This window comes from Tachyglossus aculeatus, chromosome 21 (genome assembly GCF_015852505.1).
Source record: "Tachyglossus aculeatus isolate mTacAcu1 chromosome 21, mTacAcu1.pri, whole genome shotgun sequence".
NCBI lineage: Eukaryota > Metazoa > Chordata > Mammalia > Monotremata > Tachyglossidae > Tachyglossus > Tachyglossus aculeatus.
In genome coordinates this window covers 21,211,095-21,230,202 of record NC_052086.1, presented here as the reverse complement: position 1 = coordinate 21,230,202, position 19,108 = coordinate 21,211,095, and the positions used below count along the sequence as shown (strand labels likewise).

The following is a 19,108-nucleotide window of genomic DNA, read 5'->3' as shown; positions in this document are numbered from 1 at the left end:
CACGGGGGTGAAGGCTGTGAGAGCCCCACGTGGGACAAGGGGATCGGCGTGCGTCCCGTGGCCCCGGCGCTGGGCGCAGCGCTTGGCGCATAGTGAGCGGATGAGGAGGAGGAGGAATGAATGAATGCTCCGCACACAGTAAGCACTCAATCAGTACGATGGGATGAATGAATGAATGCTCGGCACACAGTAAGCATTCAATCAGCACGATGGGATGAATGAATGAATGCTCGGCACACAGTAAGCGTTCTATCAGTACGATGGGATGAATGAATGAATGAATGCTCCGCACACAGTTCGCGGATGAGGAGGAGGAGGAGGAATGAATGAATGCTCCGCACACAGTAAGCACTCAATCAGTACGATGGGATGAATGAATGAATGAATGAATGCTCGGCACACAGTAAGCGTTCAATCAGCACGATGGGATGAATGAATGAATGCTCCGCACACAGTACGCGGATGAGGAGGAGGAGGAGGAGGAATGAATGAATGCTCTGCACACAGTAAGCACTCAATCAGCACGATGGGATGAATGAATGAATGCTCGGCACACAGTAAGTGTTCAATCAGTACGATGGGATGAATGAATGAATGAATGCTCCGTACACAGTACGCGGATGAGGAGGAGGAGGAGGAGGAGGAATGAATGAATGCTCTGCACACAGTCAGCACTCAATCAGTACGATGGGATGAATGAATGAATGAATGCTCGGCACACAGTAAGCGTTCAATCAGTACGATGGGATGAATGAATGAATGAATGCTCCGCACACAGTAGGCGGATGAGGAGGAGGAGGAGGAATGAATGAATGCTCCGCACACAGTCAGCACTCGATCAGTACGATGGGATGAATGAATGAATGCTCGGCACACAGTAAGCGTTCAATCAGCACCATGGGATGAATGAATGAATGCTCGGCACACAGTACGCGGAGGAGGAGGAATGAATGAATGCTCCGCACACAGTCAGCACTCAATCAGCACGATGGGATGAGTGAATGAATGCTCCGCACACAGTACGCGTTAAATCAGCACGATGGGATGAATGAATGAATGCTCCGCACACAGTACGCGGATGAGGAGGAGGAGGAGGAGGAGGAATGAATGAATGCTCTGCACACAGTCAGCACTCAATCAGCACGATGGGATGAATGAATGAATGCTCGGCACACAGTAAGCGTTCAATCAGTACGATGGGATGAATGAATGAATGCTCCGCACACAGTAGGCGGATGAGGAGGAGGAGGAGGAGGAGGAGGAGGAATGAATGAATGCTCCGCACACAGTCAGCACTCGATCAGTACGATGGGATGAATGAATGAATGCTCGGCACACAGTACGCGTTCAATCAGCACGATGGGATGAATGAATGAATGAATGCTCCGCACACAGTACGCGGAGGAGGAGGAGGAGGAATGAATGAATGCTCTGCACAGCCAGCACTCAATCAGCACGATGGGATGAATGAATGAATGCTCGGCGCACAGTCAGCACTCAATCAGCACGATGGGATGAATGAATGAATGCTCCGCACACAGTAAGCACTCAATCAGCACGATGGGATGAATGAATGAATGAATGGATGCTCGGCACACAGTAGGCGGCGGCGGAGGCGGCGGCGGCGGCGGAGGGTGCGCGCGGCCTGTCACTGACCTCCAGCTCGGTGTCCGCGGGCTCCGGGCCCCCGAGGATCTCGCTGGGCAGCTCGGCCAGGTCGGTGACGCGGATGAGGCCGTCGTGCAGGAAGATGGTCTCCTCCTTCACCGACAGCCACTGCGCCGAGTCCCCCGCCGCCGCCGCCGCCGCCGCCGCCGCCGCCGCCGACCCCATGGCCCCGCCCGCCCGCCCGCCCGGCCCCGGGGACACCGCCCGGGGGACACCGCCGGGGGGACACGGCCGGGACCGGACGGAGGGCCGGGCCCCGCCGCCGCCGCCGCCGCCGCGGCTAACGGCCCATGGCGGCCCCCGGACCCGCACACCCCCCAGGCACCGGCGGCGGTGGCAGCGGGAGGACGAGGACGAGGACGAGGAGGAGGAGGAGAAGGGGCCGCCGCCGCCGCCGCAGGATCCCCCGCCGGAGCCGCCTCCCGCTCTCCTCAGCCAACTGTCACTGAGGCGCCATGTTGGAGGCGGGGCTCCCGGCGGGCAGCGCGAAGCGGACAATGCGGGCCCCGCCCCCCTGAGACCCGGCCCCGCCCCCCTGCTCCCAGCCCCGCCCCCTGGGCCCAGGCCCCGCCCCCTGAGCCCCGGCCCCGCCCCCTGAGCGCAGGCCCGCTCTCGGGCTCCCCCCGCTCTGCTCCAGGCCCCGCCCCCCCCTCCTCAGGCCCCGCCCCTCCGATCCAAGCTCCGCCCCTGCTCCTCCACGCCCGGCCCCGCCCCTCTGCTCCGGCCCCGCCCCCGGTGCAGGCCCCGCCCCTCTGCTCGGGCCTCCCCCTCTGCTCGGACCCCCGCCCCCGATACAGGCCCCGCCCCCCTGCTCAGGCCCCGCCCCCCTGATACAGGCCTCTCCCCTCTGCTCAGGCTCAGGCCCCGCCCCCTGGTCCAGGGCCCATCCCTTGCTCCTCTACTCCAGGCCCCGCCCCCTGATACAGGCCCCTCCCCTCTGCTCAGGCCCCGCCCCTTGCTACTCGCCACGCCCCTCTGCTCGGACCCTGCCCCTGATGCTGGCCCCGCCCCCTGATAAAGGCCCCGCCCCCTGATGGTACAGGCCCCGCCCCTTGCTCCTCTCCCCGCTCCTCTGCTCAGGCCCCGCCCCCGACGTGGCCCCGCCCCTGACCCCGCCCCCTCCCCACTGCTCTGACCCCGCCCCTTGATACAGGCCCCGCCCCTCCGCTCATGCCCCGCCCCCAATACGGGCCCCGCCCCTCAGCTCAGGCCCCGCCCCTTGCTCCCGGGCCCATCCCCTGCCCCTCTACTCAAGGCATATACGTTTGTACGTATTTATTACTCTATTCATTTTATTTGTACACATTTATTCTATTTATTTCATTTTGTTAATATGTTTTGTTTTGTTGTCTGTCTCCCCCTCCTAGACTGTGAGCCCCCTGTTGGGTAGGGACCGTCTCTATATGTTGCCAATTTGTACTTCCCAAGCGCTTAGTACAGTGCTCTGCACACAGTAAGCGCTCAATAAATACAATTGAATGAATGAATGAATGAATGAATGAATGAGCCCACTGTTGCGTAGGGACCATGTCTACATGTTGCCAACTTGTACTTCCCAAGCGCTTAGCACAGTGCTCTGCACACAGTAAGGGCTCAATAAGTACGATTGAATGAATGCTCCAGGGTGAGAAGCAGCATGGCTCAGTGGAAAGAGCACGGGCTTTGGAGTCAAAGGCCATGGGTTTGAATCCTGGCTCTGCCACATGTCTGCTGTGTGACCTTGGGCAACTCACTTCACTTCTCTAAGCCTCAGTTCCCTCATCTGTAAAATGGGGATGAAGACTGTGAGCCCCACGTGGGATAACCTGATCACCCTGTATCGCCCCAGCGCTTAGAACAGTGCCTTGCACATAGTAAGCACTAAACAAATGCCATTATTATTATTTTCATTATTATCATTATTATTATTATTATTATCCCCTGCCCCTGTACTCCAGGCCCCGCCCCTCTGCTCCAGGCCCATCCCCTGCCCCTGCTCCAGACCCTGCCCCTCTGTTCCTCTGCCACTTGTCAGCTGTGTGACTTTGGACGAATCACTCAACTTCTCTGGGCCTCAGTTTTGCCTGTCTATTCATGCATTCATTCCTTCAATCATATTTATTGAGCACTTACTGTGTGCAGAGCACTGTACTAAGCGCTTGGGAAGTCCAAGTTGGCAACATACATAGACGGTCCCTACCCAACAGCGGGCTCACAGTTATCTGTTTTAGCCTGTTTGCTTGTTTTGATGTCTGTCTCCACACCCCCTTCTATAATAATAATAATAATAATAATGATGGCATTTATTAAGCAATTACTATGTGCAAAGCACTGTTCTAAGCGCTGGGGAGGTTCCAAGGTGATCAGGTTGTCCCACGGGGGGCTCAGAGTCTTGATCCCCATTTTCCAGATGAGGTAACTGAGGCACAGAGAAGTGAAGTGACTTGCACAGCTGACAATTGGTCGAGGCAGGATTTGAACCCATGACCTCTGACTCCAATGCCCGGGCTCTTTCCACTGAGCCACGCTGCTTCTCTATTAGACTGTGAGCCCGTTGTTGAGCAGGGATTGTCGCTCATTTATTGCCAAATTGTACTTTCCAATTTTAGCCCCCTCCCTCCCCACCCTTTTCTCTTTCCAGGGACTCTTGTCAAGCGCCCACTCTGTGCCAAGCACTGTTCCGAGCGATGGGGTAGATACCAGGTAATCAGATGGTCCCACTTGGGGGGTCACAGTCTGAAGCAGCGTGGCTCAGTGGAAGGAGCCCGGGCTTTGAAGTCAGAGGTCCTGGGTTCGAATCCCACTCTGCCACATGTCTGCTGTGTGACCTTGGGCAAGTCACTTAACTTCTCTGAGCCTCAGTTCCCTCATCTGTAAAATGGAGATTAAAACTGTGAGCCCCACGTGGGACAACTTGATCACCTTGTATCCCCCCAGCGCTTAGAACAGTGCTTTGCACATAGTAAGTGCTTAACAAATGTCATCATTATTATTATCATTATTATTTGAAGTCAGAGGTCATGGGTTCAAATCCCGCCTCCGCCACTTGTCAGCTGTGTGACTTTGGGCAAGTCACTTCACTTCTCTGGGCCTCAGTTACCTCATCTGGAAAATGGGGATTATTAATTAATTAATTAATTAAATGGGGATTAATTTTAGACTGTGAGCCCCTTTTAGACTGTGAGCCCACTGTTGGGTAGGGACTGTCTCTATACGTTGCCAATTTGTACTTCCCAAGCGCTTAGTACAGTGCTCTGCACATAGTGAGCGCTCAATAAATACGATTGATGATGATAATAATAATAATAGTAATACTGGCATTTATTAAGCGCTTACTATGTGCAAAGCACTGTTCTAAGCGCTGGAGCACTAAGACTGTGAGCCCCACGTGGGACAAACTGATCACCTTGTATCCCCCCCAGCGCTTAGAACAGTGCTTTGCACATAGTAAGCGCTTCACAAATGCCATCATTATTATTATTATTATTCATTCATTCATCCATTCAATCGTGTTTATGGAGAGCTCACTGTGTGCAGAGCACGATGCTAAGCGCTTGGGAAGTACAATTCAGCAATAAAGAGAGACAATCCCTGTCCAACAACGGGCTCACAGTCTAGGAACTCCTCACCCTCAGCTTCCCCGGGCCTGGAATGGCCTCCCTCTGCCCACCCGCCAAGCTAGCTCTCTTCCTCCCTTCAAGGCCCTACTGAGAGCTCACCTCCTCCAGGAAGCCTTCCCGGACTGAGCCCCCCTCCTTCCTCTCCCTCTCCTCCCCCTCCCCATCCCCCCGGCCTTACCTCCTTCCCTTCCCCACAGCACCTGTATATATGTTTGTACCTATTTATTACTCTATTTATGTATTTATTTTAGTTGGACATATTGATTCTATTTATTTTATTTTGTTAATATGTTTGGTTTCGTTGTCTGCCTCCCCCTTCTAGACTGTGAGCCCGCTGTTGGGTAGGGACTTGGACTTCCCAAGCGCTTAGTACAGTGCTCTGCACACAGTAAGCGCTCAATAAATACGATTGAATGAACGAATGAAGGAATCTGCCAGATATTAACAGGGAGGGAGACCCAGGCAAGAGGAAGGACGTGAGCAAGGGCTTGACAAAGAGAGTCAGTAAGCGCTCAATAAATACAATTGATTGATTGATTGATTGATTGATTGATTGAGAGAGAAAAGAGCAAGGCAGAGAGCAGGCTGGTGTTAGAGGAACGTGTGTGCAGGCTGAGTCGTAGTGGGAGAGGAGAAAGGAGAGAGAGAGCTGATTGCCTTAAAGATGGACGGTGAGGAGTTTCTCCTTGATGTGGAGATACAATTGGAAGTTTTTGAGGAGAAGAAGGGAAACGTGCAGAATGGGTTTTTTTTCGAAAAACGATATGTGCAGCAGAATAAAGTTTGGACTGGAGAGAGGCAAGGGTGCAGGCAGGGAGATTGATCTGTCGGTGGTATTTTAGTGCTTAGTGTATGCAATAATAATAATAATAATGATGATGATGGCATTTATTAAGCGCTTACTAGGTGCAAAGCACTGTTCTAAGCGCTGGGGAGGTTACAAGGTGATCAGGGTGTCCCACGGGGGGCTCACAATGCACCGCACTGAACGTCTGGGGGGATACGATACAACAGAGTTGGTAGATATATTGCCTGCCCGCAAGGGGCTTACAGTCTAGAAGGGGAGGCAGACTTGAAAATAAATTATGACTATGTACCTAAGTGGGAAGAGCACGGCTTTGGAGTCAGAGGTCAATCAATCAATCAATCAATTGAGCGCTTACTGTGTGCAGAGCACTGTACTAGGCACTTGGGAAGTACAAGTTGGCAACATATAGAGACGGTCCCTACCCAACAGTGGGCTCACAGTCTAGTCAAGGTCATGAGTTTGAATCCCAGCTCCGCCACATGTCTGCTGTGTGACCTTGGGCAAGTCACTTGACTTCTCTGAGCCTCGGTGACCTCATCTGTAAAATGGGGATTAAGACTGTGAGCCCCACGTGGGACAACCTGATCACCTTGTATCCCCCACAGCGCTTAGAACAGCGCTTTGCACATAGCGCTTAACAAATCCCATTATACAAGTGCTAAGTACAGTGCTCTGCACACAGTGAGCGCTCAATAAATACGATTGAATGAACGAATGAATGGTCTGCTTCAGTAGTTGAGACAAAATATGATCCGGCCAGCATCCAATCGGCAACCAACTGGGTATCCTGCTATCATCCATTATTTGTGTCCTGCCCAGTGAAGCTATGTGGCATATTGTCTCAGTGTTGATGAGCTAATTTTCTTTCAGGACTGTGGACTAGTACTCCTATCCTGCCACTTGATGGACGTGGTTTGTAATTGATGTTGGACAGTAAGCTCCTTGAGGGCAGGGATTCATTCATTCATTCAATCGCATTTATTGAGCGCTTAACAGTACAAGTCGGCAACATATAGAGACGGTCCCCACCCAACAACGGGCTCACAGTCTAGAAGGGGGAGAAAGACAATAAAACAAAACAAGTAAACGGGTGTCAATACCATCAGAATAAATAGAATTATAGCTGTAGACAGATCATTAATAAAATGTAAATATATCGATAAAATAAATAAAATATAAATATATACAATTAACAATATATATAATATAGAGAGTAATAAACATGTACAAATTTGTATTTGTTGGGGTTGTGTCTACCAACTATACTGTACTCTCCCAAGTGCTCTGAACAAATTAATCGATCATAATTACTGAATGCTTACTGCATGCAGAAGCGCTTGGGAGAATACAATATAACAGGGTTGGTAGACACGTTCCCTGCAGAAATACCACTGACTGAGGCTGCCGCTGATGAAACCGTCTTAGAAGCTGAACGTGTTTTCTTTAGTGCGGGCTGGTTTCACAGAAGAAGAACTTTGTAAATTTTCAACTTGGTATGGAACTTGATGCTCTGTTGTTGCCAACGCACTCTGTCAATCTGCCAAAAGCCCTGTTGGCCTTCTTTCTTCTATTTTCTACTTCATCTCTCCTGATATTGTTGAACAACGCGCTGCCAGAATTTAATAACAGCACTAAGTTCTGTGATGCTGGTGAAAATATTTAGTTGCGAAGATGGTTTCCAAGTGGAGGAAGGTACACTGGGTTCTCTTCAGACTTATTGTCAGCCCATAGTGCTGAATCTGCATAGCAGTTCACGCTCCATCAGTCGATGGTTTTTGAGCACTTACAATATACTTTTGTGGCTCTAAAGCTTGGTGGTCTGCATGTAACAGTTTCTAAATTATTCTCTCGAAGACTAGATGATGTTTTATAGCCTCGGATGGAATACTTTCCCGGTTTCCGAGCTTCCCAGAAGTGCCATCTGTTTCCAGTTGGCAGATCCTTCTTGGAATTCTCCAGAAAGGCTGGCATAATAATAAGAATAATAAGAATAATGGCATATGTTAAGCACTTACTATTTTCAAAGCACTGTTCTAAGCGCTGAGGAGATTGCAAGGTGATCAAGTTGTCCCACGGGGGGGCTTACGGTCTTAATCCCCATTTTACAGATGACGTAACCGAGGCACAGAGAAGTGAAGTGACTTGCCCAAAGTCACACAGCTGACAGTTGGCGGAGCTGGGATCTGAACCCATGACCTCTGACTCCCAAGCCCCGGCTCTTTCCACTGAGCTGTGCTAGATCTACCACATAGCCCTGCTACAATCTGACTATGAAGGGGAAAAGGGCAGACAAGCAGATGATCAACTATGTGGTGTGCACATAGTAAGCACTCAATAAATACGGTCGATGGATGATGATCGACAGTACAGTGCTTTGCACAAAGTAAGCGCTTAATAAATATGATTGAATGAATTGAATGAAGTACCATCACACAGGGCAACTGAGGATCTTGATGAATTTCTTAGGGTGGCAAAATTTCCTGAACATTTAGTAGAGCCCAGGTCTGTGAATGATGTCAAATGCTTTGCAGAAAACAGTATTAAAGTCTTAATTTTGTTCTGTACATTTTCCCCATATCTATTGTGTAGAGAAGTTCCTATCTGCTTGTACTGTATTTTAGTCTGAAGGTATGTAGTGAGTGAAATCGAATATAGTAGAATATGTTCTACAATAGTGTTAATGAAAGAGTTTTAGCTAGAAATAGAAGGTAGTGAATAGCCCCTGTAGCTTCCAGTCAGATTTCTCCCATTTCTTCTTGAATATGGTGCTTACATTGATTTTTCCTCCATCTTCTATTGGTTGAGGAAGAACTCATGCAAGCATCTGAAGATTGGCTCCTCTCTTTGCTTGTAATTTTTTCAGTAATAACATCAGATCCAGTTGCTTTATCCTTTTTAATGACTTACTGCCAAGGTTACTTCCTCCAAAGTCAGAGCTAGGACATTTTGACCAGTTTTGTAATGCTTCCAAGGGCACTATAGTCCCGTGCACCTGCAAGACTGTTTTCTCCAGGAGGCCTCTGAATTAATATTTACTGAATACCTTCTAGTCAAACAGCACTGCTCTAGGCACTTCAAGAGAGGAAGACAGAAGAATCAAAGTCCGAGTCCTTGTCCTGAGAAGCTTACAAAAGGATACAGGAAAAAATGCAGCTGCACACACTCAGAGAGTCTAGTGTTTTGTTAAATAGTAACCGCAAGAGCGGTTCCAGACCACACACAACAAGGTAGGGGTGAAAGGGAAAGGAGAGAGAGAAAAATAACTGCATCTTTTCTTGTTGTTTTCTTTGCTCGGTGTTGTTTTTGGATAGGGTAAGCGGGGAAGAGGGGTAGCGGCAGAAAGAGAGGACTGAGTTGGTGGGCTATGTTGGGGATAGTAGGGAAAAGGAAGCACGAGAAGGCAGAAGGAAGGAAAAGATTGATTTTGCTCAATGTTCCACTGGGAATGGCATACCTACTAAAGTGAAAGCTTATTAAAGATGGAGTCTATCTCTTCCCTGCCTCTTCTGCCGCACGGCTTCTCCATGCTGATGGCCCAGGCCCTGCAGGATCCCCAGAGGCCGCAGACAATGTCTGTTTTCCCTGCTGGCTCCCAAGCAGCAGAGGACCGAGCCAAATTATTTTGAGACCCATACGAGAACCGGACTTGAGCATGCAGCGGACACAGGGATAAAATGGTGCTCGATAACCCCATCCTATACTGTAAATTGAAGTTGGTGGTACTAGACAAAGACAGCCACGTTCATTTAGCTGCCTTTCAAAAGACCACAGAGAAGAAAAAAACGCGCGCATCCGACAAATGGCCAAAGGACAGAATCGACCGGGAGATGGATCATTTCATATTTCACATTGAGGAGAAACAAATCCCTCTCCAGATTTACTTGAGAAATGACCTAACGGGATCTCGTTCATTTTAATTTCTGCGAAAATCATTCCTGACCCAGATTGCGTTTGCTGGGGGAGGGGGGCCAGGAAAGAGAGCTTCTGAAGAAAGAGGAATCCGGGGTAGAAGATAAGCAGAGTGAAAAAGGGATTTGAAAAACAGACAAAATGCAAATTGCTACAGTGAAGGGGTTCATCCTCCTCAGGGAATATAAAAAAAAAGCCCAAGGAGTATGATTGAAGTCTTCAGCGTTAGCAAATCTTCTGTTTTTTCCCCCTTCAAACCTTTAGCTGGAGGTACACAAACGCCACCTTTTGGAGAGCAGGGAGACCGGATCGGGAATTTCCAAATTGCTCACATTTCGGAAAATTTATGGAAAAGGAGAGGCCTTCTCCTTGGGTCTGAGTAACTGACTCGATGTCAGTAATTAGCGAATCCTCTAACCCCAACTCTATCCTTATTTCTCTTTTCCAGTCTGTTGGGTAGGGACCGTCTCTATATGTCGCCGACTTGTACTTCCCAAGCGCTTAGTACAGTGCTCTGCACACAGTAAGTGCTCAATAAATACGATTGAATGAATGAATGAATGAATGAATGAAAAAAATCATTTTTCGTCTTCTCCGGTATGACGGGAGGAGGATTTATTCTTGCCTGCCAAAGCTTGGCCACTGGCCAGTCATCCAGTTTCCTACTGGACGGTCCTGTTTCCATCTGGCTTGTTCTCTGTCTGGCTAGGATCCAGTACCAGATGCTTACGGGTTTTTTTTGAGGTTTATTTTATTTTTATTCTTTTATTTCTGGTCTCCAGCTTCCCTTCTTTGCGGCCCCGGCCCCCCGAGTTCCACGGCTCCGACACTGTACCTGACTTCGGGCTGGTCTGGGGAACGCGAAGGCTCTGGATCGAGTGGGAGGTTCGGGGGTCAGCCCAAAGAAATGTCGTAGGATTAGGTAAAAATCCACATCATTTTGCAAAATGGCACCCAACATGACCTATGGCGTGCCCAGCATAATATGTGTGACATCAAGTGCCCCTCTTTGTTGACATATGGGAGGGCTGTCAGTGGCCACCCTAATCCTCACTAGAATGAGGAGGAGGAAAACTTAAACCTTATTATAATCTAGAGATTCGGCCTCAGTTCATTTCCCATGCTATTGTTTGGAATAAATTTGTAATAGATATCGCCCTACATTGTGCATTAGGATTTATTCACTTACAAAATGCTTTAGAAATAACATGTAAAACTAATGAGAAAAGCTGATCCCATCCTACATCCAATAACTTTCTTTTCAGTATGACTTTTCCCTAATTAGATGGAGAATTTGTCAATATTTAATCTAACGAGGCGATGGGACCTTTCATAGTCTCAGAGACTTCATAGAGAAAAGTGCAAGTTAGGGGTATTCGCTTTATTATTACTACATGCGGAGCAATGAGAAGCAGCATGCCCTAGTTGATAGAATACACGCCTGACAGTCAGAAAGACCTTGGTTCTAATCCCGGCTCTACCACCGTCCGCTGTGTGACCTTTGGCAAATCACCTAACTTCTCTGTTAGTTACCTCATCTGTAAAATTATTAATCATGATAATGATAATGGGTACTTGTTAAGCACTTACTATGTCCCAAGCATTGTTCTAAGGGCTGGGGTAGATACAAGTTAGTCCCTGTCCCACATGGGGCTCACACTCTTAATTCCCATTTTATAGATGAGGTAGCTGAGGCCCAGAGAAGTTAAGTAACTTGACCAAGGTCACACAGCAGATGTGGCAGAGCCAGGATTAGAACCCAGATTCTTCCAACTCCCAGGCCTGTGCTCTGTAAACTAAGCCATGCTAAGCCCCAAGCGGGACATCTTCCTCCCTTCAAGGCCCTACTGAGAGCTCACCTCCTCCAGGAGGCCTTCCCAGACTGAGCCCCTTCCTTCCTCTCCCCCTCGCCCCCCTCTCCATCCCCCCATCTTACCTCCTTCCCTTCCCCACAGCACCTGTATATATGTATATATGTTTGTACATATTTATTACTCTATTTATTTTACTTGTACATATCTATTCTATTTATTTTATTTTGTTAGTATATTTGGTTTTGTTCTCTGTCTCCCCCTTTCAGACTGTGAGCCCACTGTTGGGTAGGGACTGTCTCTAGATGTTGCCAATTTGTACTTCCCAAGCGCTTAGTACAGTGCTCTGCACATAGTAAGCGCTCAATCAATGCGATTGATGATGATGATGAGAGATTAAGTGAAAGGAGAACTTTTCTCTTCCAGGAACAACCAGGCCTTTAGTTATTTTTCAATGCCTTCCTGTGCCCTCTACCCACTGTGTCCCCTTGCAGCTTTATGGTGATGCCAGGTAGGGAGCGTTTGCGGGCCGGGGGGAGAGAGCTGCTCGCCTTCATCCAGCTGCCCAGCAAGTCTCCGGGCCGGGGCGAGTTCTGCGGGCCTGAAGAATTCATTCATTCATCCATTCAATCGTGTTTATTGAGCGCTTACTGTGTGCAGAGCACTGTACTAAGCGCTGGGGAAGTACAAGTTGGCAACATATAGAGATGGTCCCTACCCAACAGCGGGCTCACAGTCTAGAAGGGGGAGACAGACGACAAAACAAAACATGTGGACAGGTGTCAAGTCGTCAGAACAAACAGAATTAAAGCTAGATGCACAGCATTAGCAAAATCAATAGAATAGTAAATATGTATCAGTAAAATAGAGGATATATAGGTGCTGTGGGGAGGGGAAGGAGGTAGGATGGGGGGATGGGGAGGAGGAGAGGAAAAAAGGGGCTCAGGGTGGGAAGGCCTCCTGGAGGAGGTGAGCTCTCCGTAGGGCTATGAAGGGAGGAAGAGAGCTAGCTTGTCGCTATTGTACTCTCCCAAGTGCTCAGTACAGTGCTCTGCACGCAGTAAGCGCTCAACAAACACGATCGACTGACGGCCCCAACCGGACCAGTCCGATGAGCCGTGTCAATCGGTGGTATTTATTGGGCGCTTGCTACGTGCAGAGCACTGTACTAAGCACGTGGGAGAGTGTACTCCATCAAAATTGGAGCAGCAGGACCACAGGCCCGCCTCTCCACCCTCCCTTCTCACCCCGGAGCAGCCCCCGCACCTCGTCGGGTGCCGGGCTCTCTGTGGGAGCAGATGGCACGGCTGTTGGCCACCTGGTTGCCTGGCTCACTGCCACACGGGACCTGAGCCATCATCATCATCATCAATCGTATTTATTGAGTGCTTACTGTGTGCAGAGCACTGTACTAAGCGCTTGGGAAGTACAGATTGGCAACATATAGAGACAGTCCCTATCCAACAGTGGGCTCACAGTCTAAAAGGGGGAATGGGGGAGCCATGGGGGAGCCATGGGGGACGGAGGGAAGAAAGCGTCCCCTTTTCCACGCCAGATCGGCAACACCAGCCCTGGTTTTTTTTTTGTGTGCAGTCCCACTTTACTTTCACGGTTTCAGCGGCGTGGCCTAATGGTTAGAGCCAGGACCTGGGTTCTAATCCCCCTCTAGACTGTAAACTCATTATGGGCAGGGAAGGTGTCTGCTAATTCTGTTGCATTGTACCTCCTTCCCTTCCCCACAGCACCTGTATATATGTATATATGTTTGTACATATTTATTACTCTATTTATTTTACTTGTACATATCTATTCTATTTATTTCATTTTGTTAGTATGTTTGGTTTTGTTCTCTGCCTCCCCCTTTTAGACTGTGAGCCCACTGTTGGGTAGGGACTGTCTCTAGATGTTGCCAATTTGTACTTCCCAAGCGCCTAGTACAGTGCTCTGCACATAGTAAGCGCTCAATAAATACGATTGATGATGATGGTGATTCTGCTCTCCCAAGTGCTTGCTAGAGTGCTGCGCACAGAGCGCTCAATAAATATCAGTGATTGAGCGTTCGAATCCCAGTTCCACCACTTGTCTGCTGGTTGACTTTGCTAGATTGTGAGCCCGTTGCTGGGTAGGGATTGTCTCTAGAGAATAATAATAATAATAATGATGGCATTTATTAAGCGCTTACTATGTGCAAAGCACTGTTCTAAGCGCTGGAAGCAGCATGGCTCAGTGGAAAGAGCACGGGTTTTGGAGTCAGAGGTCATGGGTTCAAATCCCAGCTCTGCCAATTGCCAGCTGTGTGACTTCGGGCAAGTCACTTAACTTCTCTGTGCCTCAGTTACCTCATCTGTAAAATGGGGATTAAGGCTGTGAGCCCCCCGTGGGACAACCTGATCACCTTGCAACCTCTCCAGCGCTTAGAACAGTGCTTTGCACATAGTAAGCACTTAATAAATGCCATTATTATTATTATTATCTGTTGCTGAATTGTACTTTCCAAGCACTTAGTACAGTGCTCCTCACACAGTAAGCGCTCAATAAATACGATTGAATGAATGAATGAAATCATTTAAGTTCTCTGTGTCTCAGTTATGTCATCTATAAAATGGGGATTAAAACTGTGAGCCCCATGGCAGAAATGGATGGTGTCCAACCTGATTAGCTTTTATTAATTCAGTGCCAGGCACACAGTAAGCACATAATAAATACCATTAAAAAAACCAACCCTCTGCTATTCTCAGAGGACTTCTCCCCATGTCTAGAGAAGCAGCGTGGCTCAGTGGAAAGAGTACGGGCTTTGGAGTCAGAGGTCATGGGTCCAAATCCCAGCTCTGCCAATTGTCAGCTGTGTGACTTTGGGCAAGTCACTTAACTTCTCTCTGCTTCAGTTCCCTCATCTGTAAAATGGGGATTAAGACTGTGAGCCCCCCGTGGGACAACCTGATCACCTTGTAACCTCCCCAGCGCTTAGAACAGTGCTTTGCACGTAGTAGGTGCTCAATAAATGCCATTATTATTATCATTATTATTATCTGTTGCCAAATTGTACTTTCCAAGCACTTAGTACAGTGCTCTGCACACAGTAAGTGCTCAATAAATATGATTGAATGAAATCATTTAAGTTCTCTGTGTCTCAGTTATGTCATCTATAAAATGGGGATTAAAACTGCGAACCCTATGTCAGAAATGGACGGTGTCCAACCTGATTAGCTTTTATTAGTTTAGTGCCAGGCACACAGTAAGCACATAATAAATACCATTCAAAAAAACAACCCTCTGCTATTCTCAGATGACTTCTCCCTATGTCTAGAGAAGCAGCGTGGTTCAGTGGAAAGAGTACGGGCTTTGGAGTCAGAGGTCATGGGTTCAAATCCTAGCTCTGCCAATTGCCAGCTGTGTGACTTTGGGCAAGTCACTTAATTTCTCTGTGCCTCAGTTACCTCATCTGTAAATTGGGGATTAAGACTGTGAGCCCCCCGTGGGACAATCTGATCACCTTGTAACCTCCCCAGAGCTTAGAACAGTGCTTTGCACATAGTAAGCACTTACTAAATGCCATCATTATGCCTGCTAACTCCCCTGAACCTTAAAGGAAGATTAGTTTTCCAGCTTTTCTTCCTAGTTTCCTTTCTCCCCTCCTGCTCCCCATTCTCCTGCCACTCTGTTGGGCTCTGCTATAGCCTCAAGTTCATTCATTCACTCAGTTGAATTTATTGAGCACTTACTGTGTGCGGAGCACTGTACTAAGCACTTGAAAAGTCCAACTCGGCAACAGATAGAGACAATCCCTACCCAACAACGGGAGTTGGGGACAGGGGAGATCTTTCCAAAATGCTGACTTCTTATAGGATTGAGCCACGTATCTTTTCTCCTCATCCCTTTTAGACTCTTTTAGACTGTGAGCCCACTGTTGGGTAGGGACTCTCTCTATATGTTGCCAATTTGTACTTCCCAAGCGCTTAGTACAGTGCTCTGCACATAGTAAGCACTCAATAAATACGATTGATGATGATGATGATCCCCTTCCAGTTGCAAGGGAATTCTGCAGTCTGGAAACCACAGACTAAGTTGCTCCTTCAATCAATCAATCGATCAATCAATCAGTGGCATTTATTCAATCAATCAATCAATCAATCGTATTTATTGAGCGCTTACTATGTGCAGAGCACTGTACTAAGCGCTTGGGAAGTACAAATTGGCAACACATAGAGACAGTCCCTACCCAACAGTGGGCTCACAGTCTAAAAGGGGGAGACAGAGAACAGAACCAAACATACCAACAAAATAAAATAAATAGGATAGAAATGTACAAGTAAGATAAATAAATAAATAAATAAATAAATAGAGTAATAAATATGTACAACCATATATACATATATACAGGTGCTGTGGGGAAGGGAAGGAGGTAAGATGGGGGGCATTTATTGAGCACCTACTGTGCGCAGAGCGCTATACTAAGCACTTGTGCTGTCGTGTCATCTCTGACCCATAGTGATGCCATGGACACATCTCTCCGAGAATGCCCCACCTCCATCTGCGATTGTTCTGGTAGTGTTTCCAGAGAGTTTTCTTGGTTAAAAATCCGGACGTGGTTTACCATTGCCTCCTTCCACGCAATACACTTGAGTCTCCATCTTCGACTCTCTCCCACGCAACTGCTGTCCAGCAAAGGTGAGTTTTGACTTGTTTCGATTTCCTTCCACTCGCTAGCCACTGCCCAAGCTAGGAATGGAATGGGTAGGCCTCTGCTTGACTCTCCCTCCCACAGTCGAGACTGGCAGAGTACTGGAAACTCTCCAGGTGCGACGCTGAGAGGGGTACTAAGCACTCGGGAAAGTACAATATAACTTTACTTCCATGACTATGGCCCCTGGACCGTCCCCAGTGACCTCGGATTAATCTGATCTCGGTGAGATCTAGGACAGCAGATAGATCCACGTTCTGGAATTTCAAGTGATGCTACCTCTCTTGACCTTTGATGATGAAATGAAATAATGGATGGGAAAACACTCTGGAAAAGGAATAGAACTAGAGGAATGAAACAATTGATTATTATGGTTGTGATTGTTGGGAAATCCAGGAAGCCGGAGTCAGGTTTCTATGGGTTAATTGAAGGGAGGTTTATTTTCCCATTAGTGTACTCTAGACCTATTAGCCCCCTGAAATAGGCATTCTGTCTTCAGAAATGTGATAGTGCATAAGCAATTTTAATCAGTCCAAATATCCCTTTTAATAGAAATTATATCATCATCAATCGTATTTATTGAGCGCTTACTGTGTGCAGAGCACTGTACTAAGCGCTTGTATACAAATCATTCCATGCAATGCGTCAGGGATTATGTCATTGACAAGCTAAAACTTTGGCCATGTATTTGCTATCCCTCAAAACACCCACCCACAAAGGCAGGAAACAGTTCTGGTTTTGATTTATTGCTTTAATCTGTAAGAAAATAATGATCCAGAGCCTTAGTCACGTGAGGTGCCGCATAAATGTGGAATACTTTTTGAAAGACAGCCCTGGCCACATCAGGTTCCACTCCAAGATTCATTCATTCATTCAATCGTATTTACTGAGTGCTTACTGTGTGCAGAGCACTGTACTAAGCGCTTGGGAAGTACAAATTGGCAACATATAGAGACGGTCCCTACCCAACAACGGGCTCACAGTCTAGAAGGGGGAGACAGACAACAAAACAAAACAGGTAGACAGGTGTCAAGTCATCAGAATAAGTAGAAGTAAAGCTAGATGCACATACTCTGCACACAGTAAGCGCTCAATAAATACGATTGAATGAATCATTAACAAAATAAATAGAATAGTAAATACGTACCAAGGTTGCGGGCTTGTGAGACGGGAAGGATGGTAGTGCCGTCTACAGTGACGGGAAAGTCAGGGAGAGGGCAGGGTTTGGGAGGGAAGATAAGGAGTTCAGTCTTGGGATAAGGGGTTCAGTCTTGAACTGATTACTGATCACTGACCACCAAATAATTGATTCAGTTCAGTGACTACTGAACCTACCCATATCAGAAGATAAACTCTTACTGTGACAGTAGCTAAACCAATTAATCAACGGAATTTATTAAGCCTTTATCATGTGCAGGGCATTGTACTAAGTGCTTGGGAGAGTCCAACACAACAGAATTGGTAGAAACGTTCCCTGCCCACAATGACCTTACAGTCTCAAGGGAAGTTGGAGGCAAGCAGTCTGTTTCTTCCTTTTCCCCCTTGACCATGGTAAGGGAATAGCGGTGCTAGTAGAAGGAAATTTAGTCTTTATGACAGGTTCAATCTGCCTCTGCCTTCCACCTCACCCTCTTGGATGTTAACCAGCACCAAAAATCCTTTGAAATCTCGATGGAGATTAAGTTTATTTTGCAGTGAGAGCAATAGTGTCCTGACTTTTCCAAAGCCATTCAGAATGTCAGAGACAAGGCTGGAGAGAAAGGAATCCTGACTCTCCAGTATCTCCCCTGATTCCATAATGCTATCTCCTAAGAATAGGACTAGAATTAAGAACTGGAGTTATATGACTCTAATCACATTCATTCAATCATATTTATTGAGCGCTTACTGTGTGCAGAGCACTGTACTAAGCGCTTATGACCCCACTGCCCAACCACCCCTCACTGCCAATTTCCCTCTAAATTCCCATCTAGACTGTAAAGTCGCGGTGGGCAGGGAATGTGTCTGTTTATTGTTCAGTTCATGTCAATCCAATTCAGTTGTATTTATTGAGCACTTACCGTGTGCAGGGAAGTGAACTAAGTCCTTGGGAGAGTACAATACAACAATACAGAGACGTTCCCAGCTCACAACAGGCTTACAGCGCTTAGAACAGTGTTTGCACATAGTAAGCGCTTAACAAATGCCGTCATTATTATTATTATTACAGTCTAGAGTGGGGGAGACAGACATTAATATGAATAAATGACAGATACGTACATAAGTGCCGTGGGGCTGGGCCTGGGGATGAACAAAGGGAGCAAGTCAGGGTGATGCAGAAGGGAGTGGGAGAAGAGGAATGGGGGATTTAGGGAAGGCCTCTTGGAGGAGATGTGCCTTCAGTAAAGCTTTGAAGTGGGGGAGATTAATTGTCTGTCAATTGTTTTTTTGTACTCTCCCAAGTCAATCATCATCATCATCATCATCATCAATCGTATTTATTGAGCGCTTACTGCGTGCAGAGCACTGTACTAAGCACTTGGGAAGTTGGCAACATATAGAGACAGTCCCTACCCAACAGTGGGCTCACAGCCTAAAAGGGGGAGACAGAGAACAAAACCAAACATACTAACAAAATAAAATAAATAGAATA

The 19,108-nt window shown here is 47.6% G+C and overlaps 1 protein-coding gene and 1 non-coding gene across 3 annotated transcripts in view; both read right to left on the bottom strand.

The window, feature by feature from the left end:
- The window catches only part of HECTD4 (HECT domain E3 ubiquitin protein ligase 4), a 227,360-nt gene extending 225,527 nt beyond the window's left edge, over window positions 1-1,833 (bottom strand). For both annotated transcript variants that reach the window (XM_038763449.1, XM_038763450.1), the window contains exon 1: window positions 1,657-1,833. In XM_038763449.1, the coding sequence (XP_038619377.1) occupies window positions 1,657-1,833 (177 nt within the window). The remainder of the gene's footprint in view (window positions 1-1,656) is intronic.
- Window positions 1,834-16,473: 14,640 nt separating this feature from the next.
- On the bottom strand, window positions 16,474-16,610 carry LOC119943038. The gene has a single exon (XR_005455524.1). It is a non-coding gene; the product is annotated as a small nucleolar RNA SNORA7 (small nucleolar RNA).
- Between the last annotated feature and the right edge of the window lie 2,498 nt (window positions 16,611-19,108).